A 23,003-nucleotide genomic window follows, 5' to 3' on the forward strand; every position below is an offset into this window, starting at 1 on the left:
TTCTATCGGATCACCGAATCAATTCGGTTGCCCTTTCATGCAGGGCTTAAAATTCAAATTCAAATTATTATTATTATTATTCAAATTAGATACAAGTTGAACTAGATTTTTATTCACGAATATATACAAAATAAATATGATTTTCATGTGGTTTTCAGCTTTGTGCTTTCATTGCGTTATGCATGATTCGGCTTGAGATTATGAGTAGATTATGAGTAACTAAGGCTAAGAAGGATCTACAAACTTTTAGATCCATGCAGGCGATGGACTGTATTCACGAGCAGTCCAGTCCAGCGCAGGGACAGGACTACTAAAGCTTAAACTGGCCACGAGGCTGGGGATACGCTGTGGATCCCCCTGGATTGGAGCCTACAATTTGATGATGCCAAAGTAGCTGCGATTGTTGGAGTCCCTCAGCAGTACGTAGCGATCGCGATGAATGTCCCGCAGGTGGATCGACTCCTGCCCGCGCAGCTGGATCAGTCCACTGGTGTGGCACGTGTGAATCTTCTGGGGCATGTTCGTGGGCACCGTGTTCAGGCACTGTAGGAAGGCGTTGTGGCCGTGGAACACAATGAACCCGTTCTGATCTTGCGTGTTGTTGTAGCAGATCTGGGCATACACGTAATACAGTCCCGGCTGATGGGCCGTCAGAACTCCGTTGGTGATACTGAAGTACTCCTGCCACGCGTTGTCGCTGCCCGCTGTGGCATGTCCAATATACATGTCTCCCTGGTGAGCTACGTAAAATCAGAGATTATCATCAGAGATCTTTGAGTCCTTACTGAGATACTTACAACTCAGTTGAATGGGGGCATTGTGGTGCGGCACCTTGCGATTCAGATGGAAGTGAGCGGCTGGGGTGCGGGAGCCCGAACTGGTTGTGGATTTGGCTGAAATAAGAGATTCACCTGCAAGTTAACAGAGATGCAAATAGAGTTTTAGTTTTTGCTTTTGAAATCAGTTCGCTGCCAATTGTGTTTGCGGATACACACCTTTCCGGACCAGCACCCTCTGGCGACTGGTGCGTGGACGCAGCGTGCGGCGATGGTTGTGCTGCCCTGAGGATGAGCTGACAACCCTCTGGGTTAAATCTAAACGTTTTAATCTCTAGACTCTGAGCACTTACCTCTCCTTGGCCTCCTTGGCCTTCTCGTTCAGCTCCGTTTGGTTGGATTGGGTTGTCTGCACCTCATTGCGCACATCGGCAATCGAGCGAGACTTCCTCCTGTTGGACACCGGTCAATAAAATGGTTCAAAATCAAAGCCTTTGAGTCGTTACTCACCTATTATTCTTCTTTTTGGAATCGTTGTAGTTGGTAAAATCATCGTAGACGTTGTCATCGTTAGAGGCAGACGAGGCGCTGTTGTTGCCATCCGGTTTCTCCGTGTTAGACGCTGGCGTGGTTTCCTCCGGTTCGTCGTACTCGTCATAGAGACTCCCGTCTCCTTCTTCATCCCCATGGTCGATGAAAAAGCCGTCTTCGTCGTCTGCATCTATGTCCTCATCACCATCCTCCCCATCACCATCCCCGTCGCCGTCGTCGTCATCGTCGGGGATGCCGTCCAGTTTGTTGGGATATTCAATGAGCGCATTCTCATACTGCAAAGGAGTAGTAGGTCAGCATTTGGGGTCAGAATACTTGGCCAAGTACGTGACTGCAGCTGGCCCTAACCCGGCACATACATACGTATCTCATATTCATTTGGGAGTTCTTTTTTCAGAGCCAACAGCTGTTTTCATCATCATTTCTAATTGATGGCGCCTCGCGCAACCAAAAAAAAAAGCAAAAACGCAAAAAAAAACTGTCTAGAGAATTGCGTGCAAATTAAATAACTGCGGTAGCGGATTGTGTTTTTAAAACGTTTTTATTTTACTTCTAACTTCACTGATATAGATTTAAGTAGAGGGTCACAAAGGATTCCGGGCAAAGGGTTTGCGCGATCTTAATTTTTAGCTCGACTTTGCGGTGTCGCTTCTGGATCAAGACTGACTTGAACTTTCTGATCTTTGCATCGTTGATCCCTTTCGGGAATAGTTTTTCTATAAACATTTCAATTGATTTCGCCATCCCGAGTATTGGATTTCGTCATCCAAAGAGAGAACTGTAAAATGCCTAAAGTGCAGGATCTGCAGAAAGCCGGGAGTGAGATTGGTTATGAGAAGCCGGGTGTGGGCAAACATTGGTTTTCCATTTAGGCGAGTGTCAAAGATTGGGATTGCGGCGGGAGCCCTTGAGATTGTACATCTTAGAAATCAATTAGGCGGAGGCCCAAGATTGAAATTGTTTTCGTTTTGGAAAGCCAAAGATTGTTTACAACTCGTATAAGAGCTCAATAGAATTGGGTACGTTAACTCCCCCCATTCTTAAATGTTTCGTCCCGATACATTTTGAAGTTCTGATAGAGCTCTAATTTCTTCTGACAGTATTTGAATGTTGCTTTCCACTATTTCTTCTGACGGTATTCTTATTGATTTAATAAGTACAAATTTGGTTAATTTATAGCCGAAGTAAAATAACATTATCAATATCAAAATGATTAAGAATAATGTTGTTAATGGTAAGGCCGTATTACCTAACATTATCAAAAGAAAATTGCTTATCATTCGATTGTATATAATCAACTAATTCAAAATCGCTATATCTATGATGCGATATATATCTTAGAATTTTACCCTTATCGTTTATGTGGGTTATATTATTTATTACAATTGTGTTGTTGAATATAAGGAGATACGATCCTAACAAAGTAGTATTGTCTACGATATTTTTGCCTGAAACTAATATGGCACCATCCTGAATGATGTCTATTTCTTTGTTTTTTTCCCTTTTTTTAGTGCAGTTGGCTTTAAAGCCATTAAGTAAATTGGTGAAACAGGTCTTCTTTAAATTTATTTGTGCGTAATTGTTAAAAGTTTCACTTTTAAAATTATTCATTAAATAGTATTTCTCCTTACATTCACAAACTTTTTCACCTTTAACTAACATTCCATCATTTTGTGAGATGGCTCTTGCATGGTAAAACTTGCAAATATCTTTAATTTGAGGATATTTTATGTAAATGATTATTAAATCAGCATTTCGAATTATTTTAACCGTTGCAATGTCCAGCAGATCAGACAGTTCAACAGGATGTTTTTCATGCTTATAAATGTCCTCTATTTCGTTTTTATTTAAAATTGTTGTATTGAAAATGTTTACTTTTAAGAGGGTTATGGTATCAACTAAATTTAGTAGGTCAAAAGTTATTAATTTTAAACGATGCTTTCTCAGTATCGTTTCTTCATTGAAGATCACATTTTTTAATGAATTTGATAGCAATTCAATTTCTTTGAAAAATTTGGAATTTATTACAAATTGTTTATTATTATTTTCAGTTAATTCATTTACTTTATTTTGTATTTTCAAAAAGTCGTCATGCCTGCTATCCATTTCCAAATGGTACCTAATTCATTTATTCCCCTTTCATTCCGTTTTGGAACTAATTCTGAAATCATTAATTTTAATAGACTTAAGTCCATTGATATTTCCCACTCATCATCTGAATTAATTGATTTTATCAATTTTTTTTTTTTATCAATTATCTCTCTATAAAAACTAAAATTAGTAATATGGAAAAGTTCAGCGTATGTTTCATAAGTGTAAACGTCTCTGTCGTCTTTGAGCAATAGATAGTCACTATGCGTATAGTCAATTACTTCCGAAGTCGTCAATATAACAAAAGTCAGTATTAGTATATTCGCATTCATTTTCTGGAAAAAAAATATTTAATATTTGATGTTATCTTTATGTATTATTCTGTTTCTATTGTTGATTATAATTTTATTCGGTCGATTTTCCTTAACTACCTGCTTTTTGTATCGGGATTGAAGTTTATTTCTTTCCCCGAATTTCTTTTCATAAACTTCTTCTCCTATTTTATAATCTTTTTCTCCTCTATCTTTGTTATGTAGCTTAAGCATTTTGGTCTGAGCTTCCTTAAGTAATATTGGATTATGCTTGTGTTCTATTTTGTTATACAATATGTCATATGGCATTTGATTGGTCGTTGAATGTATCGTCAGGTTATATTTCAGTGCCGCCCTTATTATTATTTCTGAATAATCTGTTAGATTTAGTTCATCCTTTATGCACCGCGCTATTTCTGTTAGTGTGGAATGTACCCTTTCTACCTGACCATTTGAGGTGCTGTGTCTGGGATCAGCATAATAAATAGTTAAGTTACTTCTTTGTATGAATGATCTAAATTGTGCTGAAGTAAAGCTTGGTTCGTTGTCAGTCATTAAAGATGTTGCTAACGGAAAGTGTTGCAAAATTTCCATTACCTTATTTTCAATGTTTAATTTACTTTGAATTTCCTTGACCACCAAGTATTTGGAATAAGAATCTATACAAGTTATGAATGTTATGTTTTGGGCATAGTATATGTCTAAGTGTAATTGATCTCCTTCTTTTGCTGGAATGGGAGCTTCCCCAATTGGAATTTTTACAGGGTGTCTGTGATATTTGTTTTTGTTACAGATCTCAAAATTTTTTATATATTCTTTTAATTTTTTGTGCAGGTTTGGCCAATAATACAGCTTAGTTATTTGTTTGTAATTTTCGTCTAGTCCTCTATGGGCTCTGCAATGTGTTTCTTCTATAATTATAGCTTTATCTTCTGAATTTACTACATCTTGGAGGAACTTTCTCGTGAAGAGAAATTTATTTATGAAGTTTTCCTTAAGCTTATTTTGGATAAGGTATAAATCTTCTAAACTGCAGGGTATTCCTGTGGTTAAGTGAGGCTGAATAAATTCTTTTAAAAGGATTAGCAGATTGTCTACCGTATCAAATTCAATAATATGTCGGGTATTTTCATAAACTCTTACTAACTCATGAACTGTGAATCTCCCTTGCGCTAATAGTAGCTGCTGTTTAAATTGGTTTAGAGGCTTGCTAGTCTCTTGAATGACGTTTTCAAAACTACTCTCTGCTGAATGCTGAGTATTTATGTCTGATTCTGATTCTGTCTGGTCGACATCACTATCTGTCATATGATTTAATTTAATCCGAGATAAAGCGTCCGCTACTACGTTAGTTGAGCCTGGCTTATAAATGATTTTTGGTGTGAAACTTTCTATGAAGTAATACCAACGTTTCATTTCAACATTTGGATTTTTTTGCGACATTGCAAAGGCCAAAGGTTGGTGATCTGTATGTATTTCAATTCCACTCACTCCGTATAAATAATTTCGAAAATTTTATAATGCCCATACAATAGCTAATAATTCCTTTTTATTAGTAGCATATAATTGCTCGGTTTTACTTAAAGTTTTAGAAATAAATGTTATGGGATTCCCATCTTGCGACAAAACTGCACCTATTGCTATGTCCGATGCATCTGTGGATAATGTGCATTTTTTATTGTAATCTGGTTGTACTAATTCAATATGTGCTATTAAACTGTCCTTTAAATTATTAAATGCTCCCATTGCTGGTTCATCCAGCTGTATTAATGTTTTCTTGGATGCCCTTCGTGAAACTTTCCCATTTACTCCACTCAGATATTTTGTTAATGGTTTGGCAATTGTAGCGTAATTTCGGACAAATTTTCTGTAATACCCTGTTAGTCCTAAGAAGCTACGTAGCTCTCTGATATTTTTAAGAATTGGATAGTTTTGTATTGTGGAGATTTTGTCTGGATCTGTTTTAATGATATTTTGGGAAACAATGTATCCCAGAAATTTGGTTTCCAATTGAAAGAATTTAGACTTTTCTAGGGAAATTTTCATGTTAGCGTTTTGCAATATCTGTATTATATGAATTAGATCTTTATAATGTTGTTCTATAGTTTTTGAAAATATTATTATATCGTCCATATAGACGTGACAAGTTTTCCCAACTTGTTCTCTAAGTATATCGTCCATTGCCCTTTGGAAAATTCTGGGAGCGTTCGTCAATCCCATAGGCATTCTTAGAAATTCATATTTGCCGTTATTTATACAAAAAGATGTTTTTTCAATATCTGATTCCCTCATTCAAATCTGATAGAAACCTGACTCTAAATCAATGGCCGAGAAATACTTTGCGTTACCTAAATTGTCAAGGATTACTGAAGGATCTTGCATAGGGTATCTATCCGGTATGGTGTTTTCATTAAGTTTCTTAAAGTCTATTACTAATCTATGTTTAGGAGTTCCGTCCTCATTTACTCCCTTCTTTGGTACTACTATTACCGGTGAATTATATGGGCTTTTACTAGGTCTGATTATACCTTCATCTAACATTTTACTTATTTCGTTATTAACGAAATCGTTAACCGAATAAGCGTATGGATACTGCTTGCCATATACCGGTCTATCATGTTCAGTGTTAATCTCTCCTTTTATATCCGTTCTGAACGGTAACTGTAAATTTATATTGGCATGGTCTTCTTCGATGATAGATACCATTTTCTCTCTGAGATTTTCTAAATTGTCCTCTTTGTAGGTTATTGTGTTATACAATTTCATTTTTTTCAATTCAGAATTTGCATAATTTTGAATGTCGGATATTTCTACGACGGCGCGTTCAGGATTTTTGCATCCCAAACTTTTATATTGTTCATTGTCGGATAATTCAACGACGGCGTGTTCAGGATTCTTTAATCCCAAACTATTCGAACTTTTAGTGTCGGATAATTCAACGACGGCGTGCTCAGGATATTTTAATCCCAAACTATTAAAACTTTGGATGTCGGATAATTCAACGACGGCGGGTTCAGGATATTTGAATCCCAAACTATTGACGGATAATTCTTCGTCGGCGTGCTCAGGATTTTTTGATCCCAAGCTATATAAACTTCCTTCTACCTTTACTGAATCACTTTTCATTTCTTTTTCTTCTTCAAAATATTTTTTTATTATATATTCCTTCAACGGAAGGATGGTTTTTCCTTCTATAAAGGATAATTTGTTTAAAGAAAGGACCTCGTCATATATTAGTTTCTCCTCATTGTCTTTATAACTTAAAGTCCCCTTTCCTGTATCAATAACAGCTCCGATTTTCTTTAATAGGTTAAATCCTATTAGTAAATCTGCCTCCATTCCATCTATTTCATAAAACACTTGTTTTGTGTTGAAAATAGTTATATTATGGAAATATTTAATTATTGAAAACCCATTCACTGTAGCAACTTTCTTATAAATTGATAATTCTTTTTTATTTTCGTAAATTCCCTTTTTTATATAACAGGAAGTTGCTCCCGTATCTATCAAAACTTTTAATTCTCTGTTTATTTTTGTATCTACTCTTTTTAAGTAGGGCAGACTTACTTCGGGGGCTGATCTAAAAAATGGTCCTCCTCAATGTTATTTATCCGCATTGCTTTATTAGCCGGTTGTTCCGACATTTCGTTTGGCTTTCGTTTCTGCGCCTGATTTTCGTTAGACTGATTATTCGGTACTACGTTTGCCCTAAAATGCTGAGCTTGGTTATAATTGTTATTATTTCTCCTATAATAACCGTTAGTATTCTTCCGATAATTTCTATTATTATTATTTCCCCTGAATTGATTGCTGTTCTGTCGGTTCTTGATTTGTATCAATTCGTCTACATCCATTGGTTCTGGGGCCTGATTTTGTTGTCTATTACCCAAGAAATAGGGTTGTCCCCATGACATGTTATTCCTCTGAAGATCCCTTTTTTGGTCGAATGGTGAACTATTAGGTTGTCGTTGGTTGAATCTTAATGTATTGTAGTTATTATTTCCTGAATTTCTGGGGGCACTGAATTGGTAGGCAAATTGGGCCCGAATGTTATTTGATTGCAATTCCTGTACCTTTGCCAAAGCATTCGGTAAATCTGGGGTTTCAATGAAAATAGGATTTCTGCAATGCCGCCGTTTAGACCAGTGACAAAAATGCGTAAGGCATTGTCTCTAATTTTCTTATTTGATTCTTTCGTGATTTCACTGTCCTTTCCGTGAGTCATTATTGTCTTATTTATTAACAAGGTCATTTTCTTGTTAACCTCGTTATAGAAATCTATTATTGAAAGGTTGCCTTGTCGGAGAACGCTTAACTCCTGTTCTATTATGTAAATTGGTCTCTTGTCACTGTAAACAAAGTCAAGTCGTGAAAGTATGGCATCAAAATTTAAAAATGTCCCGTGGTTGGTCAGTGCGTCATGTTCTGGTCCTGTTATTTTGTTTCTCAAAATTGTTAAGGCAATATAATATTGCTTACTTCCTTTCTTATATAACTTCACTGCAGTTTCTGCAGCTTCCATACATCCTACGTATTGGTTTAATCCACCATTGAAAATTGGTAGGGATTCTATTACCTTTAATGTGGTGTCCTCTTTTATTGTCTCGTCTATTGCTTCTGCCTGATAATCTGATACCTGATCGGATTTAGTTTCTATTTGTTGTTTTAAATTTACAATTTGCTCCTGTACTTGTGAAATTTGAAGTGCTATCAATTGTTTGACCAGATCTGCAGTGAGATCGGTCCTTGTTTGTGAGTTAATCATTTTTAGTTTTTCAAAATCTAAAGTTAGTTGATCCACCTTAAATTTTTCTTATATGTTTGTTTTTATAATCTAATATAACCTAATTGAACTTATATATTTATTAATACAACTTTTGCTCACGGACTATCCGGTAGGGGTCGTCCTTCTTAGTTTGGCTGACAGATCTTCGAACGGGTCTTCCTTCTTGATTTGGCTGACAGGTCTTCGAACGGGTCTTCCTTCTTAAATTTCTTTGTTTAACTGGGTCTTCTGGGGGTCTTCCTTCTTTGGTTTAGCTGATAGTTTCACTTTCTTTGTGTTTTGGTTTGGTTGGTTTTGTTTAAAAACTTTGGTTTTTTTGGTTTTTTTGTATTTTTGAATTGTCTTGATTAGCTTTTGTATTCATTTGTATTTTGTATTGTATTTGTATTTGTATTTGTATTGTATATTGTATTTATTTTTGTACACCCTAAGCTCCGGTTTGTTTCTTTTTTATCTCACTTTTTATACCCGATACTCAAAATGAGTATTGGGGTATATTAGATTTGTGGTAAAAGTGGATGTGTGTAACGTCCAGAAGGAATCGTTTCCGACCCCATAAAGTATATATATTCTTGATCAGCATCAATAGCTGTGTCGATTGAGCCCTGTCTGTCTGTCCGTCTGTCCGTCCGTCCGTCCGTCCGTCCGCCCGTCCGTCCGTCCGTCTGTCCGTCCGTCCGTCCGTCCCCTTCAGCGCCTAGTGCTCAAAGACTATAAGAGCTAGAGCAACGATGTTTTGGATCCAGACTTCTGTGATATGTCACTGCTACAAAAATATTTCAAAACTTTGCCCCGCCCACTTCCGCCCCCACAAAGAACGAAAATCTGTGGCATCCACATTTTTAAAGATACGATAAAACCAAAAATGCAGAATCGTAGAGGATGACTATATGTTCTAGAGTGTAAAATCTCAACCAGATCGTATAATTATTATAGCCAGAATCAAGAAAACAATTTCATTCTTTCTCGCTCTGTCTCTCTCTAACACACAGGTTTCATGGTCGGCTTTGCCAATTGCAAAATATGAGTTCAAGGATCTCAGAACCTATAAGAGCCAGAGCAACCAAATTTGGTATCCACACTCCTGTGATATCTGACCTTGACCGTTTCGTGTCCAAATTTCGCCACACCCCTTTCCGCCCCCGCAAAGGACGAAAATCTGGGGCACCCACAAATCTCAGAGACTATTAAGGCTAGAGTAACCAAATTTGGTATCCGCACTTCTGTTAGATCTCACTATAAAACGTATATCTCAGAATTTCGCCCCACACCCTTCAGCCCCCACAAAGAACGAAAATCTGTTGCATCCACAATATTGCACATTCGAGAAAACTAAAAACGCAGAGTCATATATAATGACTATATCTATCAGATTGCTGAATCTGGATCAGATCGGATCATTTTTGTAGCCAATAGGAACAAATCAATTTGCAGTGGCCACGCAGCGCCCGACGTCACGCTCAGGCTGATTTTCTGTCTCTCTCGCACGCACTCTTTGTCGTGTGGTTCAATATTAGCGGCGTCTGCCGCAGGAGAGCCATACTGACTTAGTATCGGGTATAACTGTAGAGTTGCGGTGTACGCAGCAACTCACAACGTTTCCCCTCGTTGTATCTTATATCTCACAGTCACTCCGCGTTTTTATATCTGAAGGATTTATTCCATTAATTAATTGTCCTTCGGGTTTCGGCACGACGCAACACTTTTATTATTCGGTGCTTTTTATACAACGTCGCCCCACGTTGGGCGCCAATTAAATAACTGCGGTAGCGGATTGTGTTTTTAAAACGTTTTTATTTTACTTCTAACTTCACTGATATAGATTTAAGTAGAGGGTCACAAAGGATTCCGGGCAAAGGGTTTGCGCGATCTTAATTTTTAGCTCGACTTTGCGGTGTCGCTTCTGGATCAAGACTGACTTGAACTTTCTGATCTTTGCATCGTTGATCCCTTTCGGGAATAGTTTTTCTATAAACATTTCAATTGATTTCGCCATCCCGAGTATTGGATTTCGTCATCCAAAGAGAGAACTGTAAAATGCCTAAGGTGCAGGATCTGCAGAAAGCCGGGAGTGAGATTGTTTATGAGAAGCCGGGTGTGGGCAAACATTGGTTTTCCATTTAGGCGAGTGTCAAAGATTGGGATTGCGGCGGGAGCCCTTGAGATTGTACATCTTAGAAATCAATTAGGCGGAGGCCCAAGATTGAAATTGTTTTCGTTTTGGAAAGCCAAAGATTGTTTACAACTCGTATAAGAGCTCAATAGAATTGGGTACGTTAACTTGCACAGATGCTTAACCCCAACACCAATTTCCGAACATAAAAATATAAATAAATCTTAAAACGATCTCTGGCCATTAGGCCATTTGATGAGATCAGATCAATCGTCACTTTTGGCTGCAAGCACATAAAACCAATAGCAAACCCTTGCCTTGAACGGATACATCTACATAATATTATACATATACTCGTATTTAGATAGAGAATTATTGGGGCTTTTGCCCCATGTCACTGGTGTGCTTTGTAGCCCATAAATTTCCTGTGACCGACCGGCTGGCGCTTCATCGTCACCGAATGTATCTCATAGTTAATTGAGTGTTCTTTTTGTTCACATTACTTGTAAATATTCAAATAATCTATCACTATTCGTCACCGGCTCTTTTTTGTTTTTGCATTCGTAAAACATTAATTAAAAGCGGGACAGCAAAAAGATGGAAAATTCTTTGAGAATATATTTTAATTTCAGCAGGCATTTCTATAAATACGAGTATGTGTGTGCCACGCTATTTCCACATATATCTGAGGCATACTTTCGAAAGAGATGAAACAAATGTCGAATCTATTCGACTAAGTTGTACCCTACTCTGGAACCGCTTCTATATATAATCTATGAAGAATTCCCATTAAAATGGCTGACACCTTCTCCAGTCCAATATACCGCCTTCTCCAGCCAATTAGGGGGCATCGGTCCACAGAAAACAACAATATTATGACCCACAATTTCGGACTTGGTAAGCAATTCAAAAAAAGCGGGTTTACCACAGAATCAGCAGAAATCGCTTCCTGAATAATTAAGTTATATATGGACTCACCTCCTTTTGGAAATCGTCGAGTTCGTCCAGATATTGTATGCCCAAACGCTGCTGGAGACTGCTGACGACCCGCTTAAGACTTTGCAGCTCCTTGTCCAAATGTGTGAGACGCGAAGACTGCCAGATCTGAAAGAACAAGAAGAATACAATGTGTATTAGGGGACTGATCTATTAAACACTTTGGTGTTATCTTTAGCACTTTTGCAATTAATTGAATGGGCTTCAATTATGGTCGATAGATGGGGCCAAAGCCCAACACATCATATAACACCCAACATCCGAACTTTTGACACCCACAAAAAACAAACGGAAATAACTGAACAAACAGATAGAGGCAGAGGCAGAGGCCCACTGATGGACAGGCAGAGACAGAGGGAGAGAGAGCGGGAGATTTCATAAAGAAACGTCGAGGTACCGACACATTGCCACTCAGGCACATAATCTTTTTAATGGATCATTAACATTCGGGGCGAGAAGCAGCCACAAAAGAATACATACGTACGTACGTACGAGTACATCCACGTACATATGTATACTCGAATGTATAAATTGTATTTCTCGTATTTCGACTGCGACATCCGAAATGGAAACGAGGGGGAACGTTGTGAGTTGCTGCGGACACCGCAACTCTACGGTTATACCCGATACTAAGTCAGTATGGCTCTCCTCCTGCAGACGCCGCTAATATTAAACGACACGACAAAGAGTGCGTGCGAGAGAGACAGAAAATCAGTCTGAGCGTGACGTCGGGCGCTGCGTAGCCACTGCAAATTGATTTGTTCCTATTGGCTATAAAAATGATCTGATCTGATCGAGATTCAGCAATCTGATAGATATGGTCATTATCTATGATTCTGCGTTTTTAGTTTTCTCGAATGTGCAATATTGTGGATGCAACAGATTTTCGTCCTTTGTGTGGGCGGAAGGGGGTGGGGCGAAATTTTGAGATACAAGTTTTATAGTAAGATCTAACAGGAGTGCGGATACCAAATTTGGTTACTCTAGCCTTAATAGTCTCTGAGATTTTTGAATATCCCCAGATTTTCGTCCTTTGCGTGGGCGGAAAGGGGTGTGGCGAAATTTTGAAACAAACTCGTCTCGGTCCGATATATTAGGAGTGTGGATACCAAATTTGGTTGCTCTAGCTTTTGTAGTCTCTGAGATCTAGGCGCTAATGTTTTACTCTAAGCAAAGCCGCCTATGCTACGTGTGTGTTAGAGACAGACAGGGCGAGAAAAAATGAAATTGTTTTCTTGATGCTGGCTATAATAATAATACGATATACTGCGATTCCGCAGTCTTAAAGATATGGTCATTCTCTACAATTCTACGTTTTTGGTTTTCTCATATCTTTAAAATTGTGGATGCCACAGATTTTCGTCCTTTGTTGGGGCGGAAGTGGGCGGAGCGAAGTTTTGAAATATTTTTGTAGCAGTGACATATCACAGAAGTCTGGATCCAAAACATCGTTGCTCTAGCTCTTATAGTCTTTGAGCACCTGGCGCTGAAGGGGACGGACAGACGGACAGACGGACGGACGGACAGACAGACAGGGCTCAATCGACTCGGCTATTGATGCTGATCAAGAATATATATACTTTATGGGGTCGGAAACGATTCCTTCTGGACGTTACACACATCCACTTTTACCACAAATCTAATATACCCCAATACTCATTTTGAGTATCGGGTATAAAAAAGAATGGCTCAACTTGAGCCACTGTACGGTACAATAAGGCATGGACAAAAAAAATAAAAATAAAAAATGAAAATAAAACTTGTACTGCATTCTTGTATAAATTATGGACAGTACATCGGCCCAAGAAACTTGTTTCGCTCGCGAGCTTGGAACCCAACGCCCAGAGCGGATTCCAGTGAACCACTTTCCATTAGGGCTTATCTATAGATCGATTGTAGCGCCTGCAGTTTGTCACTTTCACGGGGCCCTGATGAGGGTCAGTCGTTGGTCGCTGGTCGCTGGTCAGGATGTGGGAAGGGGCATATAATTGAATTGGAAAATCTTAACAAAGATTTATGAAGAAAACCCTAGTTTGTGGCTCACGTCAAACCGAAGCCAAAGTAAATCCAATCATTCAAAAGCCAATTGACAATTGTACGATTTCCGTTCCCTTAAGCCAAAGTTGAGTGGGTCAACGAGTAGTTGGGGGAGGGGAGCAGTCTGCCTGTACACAACTAAAAACTGCAGCGCCCACACAGAGTTATATAACTCCAAATACTCGTACGTCTTTTATCTTTAGCATTGCAAATTTGTTGTTCAGTTTTATAGAACAGTTCCGCAAGCTATCAGCGAATACAAAATGAACCAACATCCCCATGGAAGATGAAGCCAACACAGAGATTTATTTTATCGAGAAACGAACCGCACTAAATCGGTACAACAATAACAAACAAAAAGTATCCGATAAATGTATACGAGTACATACATATGTATCTGCATCCGCTGTGCTGTTGTCTTGCGGCTTGTTTGGATTAGGCTGGATCATTAGGAAGCGATTTGGCCCAAAGACTTGTTGGTGACGATATGCCATGATCAGACAACGACATCGACATCGAACAACCTAAATATAGTCGGGTGCCAAATTATACAGAGCTAAACCGTGACTTCATATCTCTGACGGCCATGCATTATAATCTCTGTGTTTTTTTGTTTGCTGTTTATTTTCATTTTATGTGAATTTATGTATATAAATATATGTATAATTGGCATAAACAAAGACTTAATGACAAAGATCTTTAGAGGCAGAAGCGTGCCAGAGGTTAAATATTCATTCTTAGATAACGATTTTGGTGGGAGTCTATATAGATTCAAATGTATGTACATACATACATATGTAGTAAGTCGAAGTCCAATTTGCATATTTTGCTTTAGATACTGACAAGCTACTGAAACACTCTTTCTCAAGAAATGTGGGGGGAATGAGAACTGGTTTAAAGTGGTTCAAGGCGGTATCTCGGAAAGTATTTGACTCTCGTTTGCAATTGGTAATCAATTGATATGTAACTACGCTTTTTAGTACACCCGTGAATTGGGAAATTCTCATATCTATGGGGAATTCTCACTGATTACCGATTGCTCACACAACACACCTGTCCAATTGATCGATCAAATCGATCACTTCTTGTACCTTCAAGACTTACCGTTAAGCTGAGGATGGCAACGACAAGGGCCAGACCCACTACACCCAAGACAATCGGGATGAGCTGTCGCGTCTTACGCTGGGCTTTTGCGGCGCTCGATTGCTTGGCCGGGAAGCCGCCGGCGGCACTCGTTGGTGTTATAAACGGCTTGAGTGTCTCAGCTGTCATAATGGGGATACGATACGAACAATTGATCAAGCGGAAGCCGTCCCTATATCGGATGGAATCTCAGTTAAATGATTTGATTTTGCGCGCTCTTGGACGACTGTCTGTCTGGTCCACTCGGCTGCTGCTGTATGGACTCTCCCTCGCACTCACTGAACACAGCACAAACACACAAAGACACAAAACACACTCCCGGAACGAACACCCTCACAGAGAGCTCTCGAGGCTAAGCGAGATAAGCTTTGACATCAAGATAAACCACTTGGGATGCGAGATGCCTGTTGTCGAGAAAAATTAGCTTGTATATACTTAGTTTTAAGCAAGGGCACAGATACCCTACATAAAGAAAAAAGAGAGAAGAAAAATGGCCACACTATGAAAAGACAAGAAGGTCACATTAGTTTGAGCAGTCGAAGAAAGAGCGGGGAGAAAAGACGAAGCGTGCGTAGATATATTACCTACATATAAGAATAAAATGTATTAACCTTCTTTTGCAAATAGGAAATAAAACGCAACCAACGTTTAAGTACCTATGAAGATAAGCGATTGTGTTTTATCCGCAATTCTCACGTTCCTGGACTCAACATCTTTTATTTCGCTTCTTGGAAGCCAATGACGCTAGAGTTCTTGGAGTTTATATGAAGACGGGCAGAGACTCGTGGTGCAAGCACTGAAGTATACTGGACATTGGAGAAGCGACGGAACCCACAAGGAGACGGTCATCTCGCTCGTGGGTGGATAATAAACATTGCAGAACACGGAGGCCAACGTGGGTGCGCACGTCAGGCAGCTGAAAAAAGCGCACATTTATATGTACATATGTATGCGAGATCGTGCACATACTGCCATCTCGCTCTAACCAACGAAGTTCTTGCGGGCCAGCAACTAGAGGCTTGAGTGCGCACTTGGCTGATGAAATCGAGTGAAAATTTCTGGACTGTGGTTTGTTTGGTAAGTGCCAATTTGATTGTTGATTTGGGGAAAGGTTAGTCTGCGGGTGATGATTACCAGAGCAATGAGCAAATTAAGGGCAACGGATGAAATGGACGAGGACAACGTTGAGATGGGAAAAGTGGAAAGAGAATCCGCGCAAGGTGAAGCCTCAAATATGGAGGGGGCCGGGGCCGGCACATCAAAAGAAGCCCAATCACATGTCGTTGTTAACTTTATGATGGAGATGTGGCGCCAAATGCAAGAAAGTCAGCGGGCCAATGCAATGCAAATGCAGCAGTTCCAAATGGCAGTTCTGCGGATGAATCAAATTCAAATGGAAAAAACTAATATACTTCTGCGATCCCTTGGTATTAGTGGAAGGACAAATGGCGAGCCAGGACCACAATCAACCACGGCTGAGCCCTCAGTGATATCAGACGCAGTCTCATCACCAAGGCAACCGGTTCCTTCTCAGGAAACGCAAAGAAAATTGTACGATCTACCGGAGTTTAATGGTGCTCCCGAAGAGTGGCCAATGTTCAACGAAGTTTTCACTATGACCACTGCAGAGTACGGATACAGTGACCGGCAAAATTTGTTACGCCTCCAAAAGGCAATAAAGGGCAAGGCTAGGGAGACCGTTGAATGTTTGCTTATTCACAGTTCTAACGTTTCAAATATTTTAGAGACCCTTAAACAAAATTTTGGTAGACCGGAGAAACTCGTAAAAAGCCAGATTAGTCGCGTTAGAGAATTTCCGAGCATTCGCGAAGGGAGATTGGAACAATTAGTAGAGTTCAAAATGAAGGTACAAAACTTGGCTTCATTCTTAGAAGCAACTAACGCACATCAGCAGTTAAAAAACCCAACATTAATGGAGGAGTTAATCTTAAAGTTGCCAGTGCAACAGAGACTGGAGTGGGCACGCCATTCCAAGCAACTAGGAGATGAAAAATCGATCAGTCATTTAATTCTATGGCTTCAGGGATTGGCCGAAGAAGTGCAAGACGCAGGATTGGTTGACGATCAGGCGACGTTCAAGCCAAAGAAGGAAAAGTCGAGACTATTCCATGCAAACGACATCGGACTTGTAACCATGAAGGCGTGCTCCGCATGCAATGGGAAACACGACTTGGAAAATTGTAACTCATTTGCCCAGTTAGAACTTGAAAAAAAATGGCAGCATGTAAGGGAAAGAAAATTATGCTTCAATTGCTAAAGTACGGCCATCGTAGTCAAAAATGTAGACGACATCACCAATGTGGACTTGATGGATGTGCCAAACGCATTCACCGTTTGCTCCATGCAGAATCAGTTAATCAACCAGGCGAGGAAGTAAAGTTCACAGGAACAGCAACGCATGAGGCTAGCTCAATGATTTTGCTTAAGATATTGCCTGTTAATCTTCATGCTAAAAATAAAATAGTGAGGTGCCACGCCTTTTTGGATGAAGGTTCTGCAGTAACGTTTCTAAATGAAAGCCTGGCAGACGAGTTAGGATTACATGGGCCCAAAGAAAGTCTGACATTGCAATGGTTTGGAGAAAAGACATCAACGGAATTGGTCAGCCGATTTAATATTGGAATATCTGATGAACGTGGAGGCAAGGTCTATGCACTAAACGGAGTAAGGACTATTAAGGATTTACGGCTGCCGAAGCAATCCGTAAACATGTCTGAGCTAAGTTCGCAATACCCACACATAAAGAGTATTCCTGTGAAAGGCTATAGAAATGCTAGACCTGAAATACTAATCGGACTAGATAACCTACATTTGATAGCTCCAAAGCAAATGAGATCTATGGGATACGTTGGGCCAGCCATTGCATTAACCAATCTGGGATGGGTTGCGTATGGAAAATGTCGCGGAGAATCAGGACCCATGAGTAATGTAAAGGCCGTACATCTGGTTAAACACAATGACGAGCACATTGAACAGTTGGTGCGAGACTACATCACGAATTCGGAAATGGATGTGCGGATTGTGAAAAACCACGTAGAAGGTCGAGAAACTGAGAGATCGAACCGATTGCTATCAACCACGACAAAACGTATTGGTGACCGTTTTGAAACGGGATTACTATGGAAAGTGGATGACGTCGTCTTGCCTGACAGCAAGAAAATGGCAATAAAGAGACAATTGTCTTTGGAAAGAAAATTTATACATGATCCAGAGTACCACACAAAATACTGCGACCTGATGGAAGCATACGAAGAAAAGTCATACATTCGGCATATCACAAGCAATGAACTGGAAGTGGACAAGAAAAAAGAATGGTTCCTGCCTCATTTTAGGGTCTTAAATCCTAACAAGACCGGCAAGTTGAGAATTGTTTTCGACGCGGCTGCAGAAGTCGATGGAGTGTCGTTAAACTCCATGCTCATGACTGGCCCCGACGGGTATCAATCCCTAACGGACATTCTTATGAGGTTCAGACAGAAACCGATTGGAGTCTGTGCTGACATAGCAGAAATGTTCCACCAAGTCATAATACGAAAGGAGGATCGATGTGCCCAACGCATACTATGGAGGAAGAATCCAGGCGACGAGATGAAGGAGTATGAAATGCAGGTCATGACCTTTGGAGCCAAATGTTCACCGGCCTCTGCTCAATATGTGAAAAATAGAAACGCACTTGAATTTAAGGAATCGTATCCAGATGCGGTGAATGCCATTATTAAAAACCATTATGTGGACGATTTGGTGCATTGTTTTTCATCCGAAGAATCGGCTGTGAGAGTCGTGAAGGAGATAGTTGACATTCACAAAAAGGGAGGATTCGAACTGAGAAAGTTTGTGTCCAATTCGAAATTCTTCAACAAGGTTTTTGGTAACGAACAAGTAGCTGAACCCATAACTCTTGATAGGGATGAATCTTCGCATTATCAAAAGGTCCTGGTCCTGGTCGATATAAAGCAATGGAAATGTTGGTTGCGCAGCCTAAGCCAAGCATGCAAGATAAGGATACCCCGATGTTACGCTGAAGAGTTCTTTGGGGAACCAATTGAACTACACATATTTTGTGAGGCGAGTGAGTCATCTTATGCAGTAGTTGGATACTGGGGCATACGTACGAAATCTGGATGGAAGTCCGCATTTATAATGGGAAAGACCAAGTGTGCCCCAATGAAACTATCGACCATACCCAGGCTCGAGCTACAGGCGGCAGTGCTAGGAACTCATCTCAGGAAATGTATTCTTGAGGGTCACGACGTCAACCCCAAATGTGTCCACATGTGGTCCGACTCCAATACTGTCTTAGCATGGATTAAATCAGATCACAGAAAATATAAGCCATATGTAGGACACAGAATTGACGAGATACTTGAAGCCACAAGGTTGGAAGATTGGCATTGGGTGCCTACTAAGGATAACCCGGCAGACTTTGGCACCAAACTCAGATCTGGAACTCGAGAAACCTCCTCGTTGAGAGGCCCTCAACTCTTTCAAGAGGACGCAAGTCAATGGAATCTAGGAACTTCAGGCGTTGGTGACACGGCACTGGAACTAAGAAGCAAGTTTACGTTATCAATCAATGAGATGTTTTCAGATGGATCTGTCAATATCGTATTCAGGGAGTTGCTGGAAAGGTTCTCTTCATTTACAAGGCTGATGCGAGTTGTCGCTTGGGTCTACAGGATGTGTGATCGTAAGATCAAACGAAAAGTCTACCTTGATGTAGCTGAAATTGAAGAAGCTGTTCTCATAGTGATCCGCAATGTACAGGATGTTGCATTTCATGATGAGCGGGTGGCGCTATTGACTGGACAGTCCATCGAAAAGAACAGCAAGCTTTGGAAGTTTTCTCCGATCATAGACGGAAGAGGAGTGATCCGCATGAATGGGCGTATTAATAACGCATGTTCGGTTGGAGAGAAACCAGGCGTCCAATATTAATGCCCCAAGGGCATCACGTTACAAAATTGATCGTGCGACATTATCACGAGCTATGGAAACACCAGAATGAAAACACAATTATAGCAGATATACGCAGAAAGTACAACATACCACACTGCCGACAGGAGGTTCGCCGTGCAGCTAGAAATTGTATGACTTGTAAAATCCAGAGAGCTTCACCAAAAATGCCATTAATGGGACAACTTCCTAAGGACAGCCGCTCTCCGTACGTACGCCCATTCTCATATGTTGGAATCGACTATATGGGACCGTTTCTGGTTGTAAGAGGAAGGAGTACCGAGAAACGCTGGATATGCCTTACAATAAGAGCAATTCATTTGGAAATTGCCAGGGACAGATACGTGTCTTCGAGTATTGCATAACTTCATGGGGCGGCGCGGAAGACCAGTAAGAATCCGATCTGACAATGGTACCAATTTGGTGGGAGCTGAGCGTGAATTGAAAAGAAAATTACAGGACCTCGATCACATTAGAATAGCGAACGAGCTGTCATCCAAGCAGATCGAATGGCTGTTTAATTGCCCGCTAAACCCCCATGCAGGTGTGTGCTGGGAAAGATTGGTACGCAGTGTGAAGAGGGCCATAGGACACGCGCTGCATGACAAAAACCTGAAAGAAGACATACTGTATAGCCTAATGTGTAACGCTGAAAACATAGTAAATTCCAGACCGCTTACACACATTGCTCTGGATAACCCCACAGACGATCCGATAACCCCTAATCACTTTCTTTTAGGTTCTCCCAATTCTAGCCAGACACCACATCCACAAGAGGAGAAGTACCAGCCAACTCGAAAGGAATGGCGCATCGCTCAGCAGATCTCACACTCATTTTGGAACAAGTGGCTCAATGAGTACCTACCAGACCTATGCAGACGGACAAAGTGGCATCACCCAATGCCACCACTCGCTGAAATGGACATTGTTCTTATCTGTGATAAGAATCTTCATCGATCTCAATGGAAAAAGGGAGTTATTCTAGCAGTCACGCCTGGACGCGACGGACAGGTTCGCTCAGCCACTGTAAAGACGACGGCTGGAGTTCTACACCGCCCAACCTGTATGCTGGCAAAGCTAGACATATTGTGAATCACGAGCGTGCTTGATTCACGGTGGTGGGGATGTTGTCGAGAAAAATTAGCTTGTATATACATAGTTTTAAGCAAGGGCACAGATACCCTACATAAAGAAAAAAGAGAGAAGAAAAATGGCCACACTATGAAAAGACAAGAAGGTCACATTAGTTTGAGCAGTCGAAGAAAGAGCGGGGAGAAAAGACGAAGCGTGCGTAGATATATTACCTACATATAAGAATAAAATGTATTAACCTCCTTTTGCAAATAGGAAATAAAACGCAACCAACGTTTAAGTACCTATGAAGATAAGCTATTGTGTTTTATCCGCAATTCTCACGTTCCTGGACTCAACAATGCCCTTAGACACTTTTCCCTAGAAGCGAACTCGTATGTACACACAATATAGTATGTATGTACATATATTTTCTTTGCTGGTTGCTTGCTGCCTTTTCCTTCTTTACATATAATTGATTGGCAATTTGCACAAGAGCTTCTCGAAACGAGTTTTGCCCTATAGACATAGAGATAATGTGTGTTCTCCCAACTTGCTGGTATTTTTTTTATCAGTTTTCCGATAAAGGCAGAGAGACAGGTTGCACTTATTTTTAGCTTTTTGCCCCTTGGCACGGCACAGAGTTATGGCCCACAAAAATCTTGGTAAACTAACGGAAGAGTAGCTACTGGAAGCCAGGGCCTCTGTTCCGTCCGTGAAACGGTTCACGCACGCACGCGCTCTTTGCAATCGGTTTGACGGTTGACGCGACTGCTTCTGTCGACGAGTCGAATGAATCTGAACGATGTGGGCACAGCAAGACATGATCGCTCAGGTCTGAGCATGCAAGAAGAGAGGGAGACAGCGAGTCGCAGTCGCTCGCTGGACGTCTCCGTTTCGTACTCTCTGCCTGGTGGGTGAGGATGCGGAGCGGTGCTTACTTAGGGGCGCATGCGCCATTTACTTTCAGTAGTGTAATCATTTTGGCCAGCATCGCCACGGGCGATGCAATATTCCATATGGCCGATCGACAGCACAAAAGCCTCTTTGACTTTTGCGCAGTTTTTTGTGCCCTCTGTCGTTTATTGCTTTCTGTTTTTGTTCAAACCTCCCCCTAGGTTTTGCTCAGCGTTTTAAGGGGGTTGCTAAAGTTTATATACCATTGAAATCTGCACCACTCTAAGTGCTTCGGCCACACACATCACATCCCCCGGAATATGTTTGGTGTTTCTTGCTAGTGACATATTCCACATTAGACAGATCCCCGAAACGCAACTAATTGGATTTTGAACCAGGGCTCGAGCCGATAAGCTGATAGCCCGTATGAACTTTTAGCATTTCATAAAAATCGAATTTATTATTACTTAGAGCAGTCCGGCGGCTTATCAGCTCCCCCGAGGCGACCACAACGGCGACTAGGTTGACGAATTTCCCCCAATACCGATTCTAATTATAGCTGGGGAAACCATAAAACTAATGCTGATCTGCTACCGTACCGTCTCGACAATCTGTCTGTCCGGCTGCCAAAATGGCCATATCATAAATCTCCCTTTTCCGCATAGATATGTACATATGTACTTATATAGGATGCGAATGTCCGTCGCTTGCCAGCTAATTAGTTTTGAATTGACGGCGACGACAGGTAGGGACAGGTTTTAGGTAGGATAATGTGCCACGCTATATGCAACATAACAGTCTGCCCGGGCACTCGCTTCCGGTCCGGCTTTCTTCTGTTGATGTACCAAGACACACCACTTAACCCGAGACTCGAGTCCCCAGACAAGAGCCGGAGAGCCGAGATCTCAAGGCGCACTTTTCAAAGTCAATGTCGTAATTGACGTTGCATATGTATGTACATAAATACGAATGTATATCGTACAAAAGTATTTCATTCGTTTCACTTAATTGCTTCATCCCTCCCTCCCGGTCTGCGCCACTCAGCTTAAGCATTTTACAATTCTTGGGCATATAGTAGATTCTTTATTTGCAGACATTTATAGCGCGAAATTTATGAGACTCCAGCGATGCTTGAAATGAATTTCTGTGTTAGCCTTATCCTCTTCCTTGTCGTGTCTATTGTTCAGATTGATTTACTTGGAAGTCATCCAATCAGACATATGTATGTATCTCTATCGCTGTTTTCAGTAATGAAA

The 23,003-nt window shown here is 40.5% G+C and overlaps 2 protein-coding genes across 7 annotated transcripts; one reads left to right on the forward strand and one right to left on the reverse strand.

The window, feature by feature from the left end:
* Nucleotides 1-90: 90 nt before the first annotated feature.
* On the reverse strand, nucleotides 91-21,690 carry LOC117192690 (protein eiger-like). Of its 6 annotated transcripts, none has more exons than XM_033397427.1 (9): nucleotides 21,526-21,614; nucleotides 14,767-14,977; nucleotides 14,052-14,186; nucleotides 11,608-11,733; nucleotides 1,287-1,603; nucleotides 1,130-1,228; nucleotides 996-1,072; nucleotides 798-893; nucleotides 91-740 (listed from the first exon to the last, which is right to left on the reverse strand). In XM_033397427.1, the coding sequence occupies exons 2-9, from the start codon at nucleotides 14,932-14,934 to the stop codon at nucleotides 370-372; spliced, it is 1,389 nt and encodes a 462-aa protein (XP_033253318.1). In that variant the 5' UTR covers nucleotides 14,935-14,977; nucleotides 21,526-21,614; the 3' UTR covers nucleotides 91-369. The 6 variants fall into 6 exon arrangements, with proteins under 6 accessions (XP_033253318.1, XP_033253315.1, XP_033253317.1 ...); XM_033397424.1 differs by having other exon boundaries at nucleotides 798-911; XM_033397426.1 differs by lacking the exon at nucleotides 14,767-14,977 and having other exon boundaries at nucleotides 798-911; nucleotides 21,526-21,690.
* Nucleotides 15,206-17,314, forward strand: LOC117192693. Its single transcript, XM_033397432.1, has 2 exons — nucleotides 15,206-15,372; nucleotides 15,433-17,314. The coding sequence occupies exon 2, from the start codon at nucleotides 15,932-15,934 to the stop codon at nucleotides 17,081-17,083; it is 1,152 nt and encodes a 383-aa protein (XP_033253323.1). The 5' UTR covers nucleotides 15,206-15,372; nucleotides 15,433-15,931; the 3' UTR covers nucleotides 17,084-17,314.
* Nucleotides 21,691-23,003: the final 1,313 nt, after the last annotated feature.

Source organism: Drosophila miranda (genome assembly GCF_003369915.1).
Source record: "Drosophila miranda strain MSH22 chromosome Y unlocalized genomic scaffold, D.miranda_PacBio2.1 Contig_Y2_pilon, whole genome shotgun sequence".
Lineage (NCBI taxonomy): Eukaryota > Metazoa > Arthropoda > Insecta > Diptera > Drosophilidae > Drosophila > Drosophila miranda.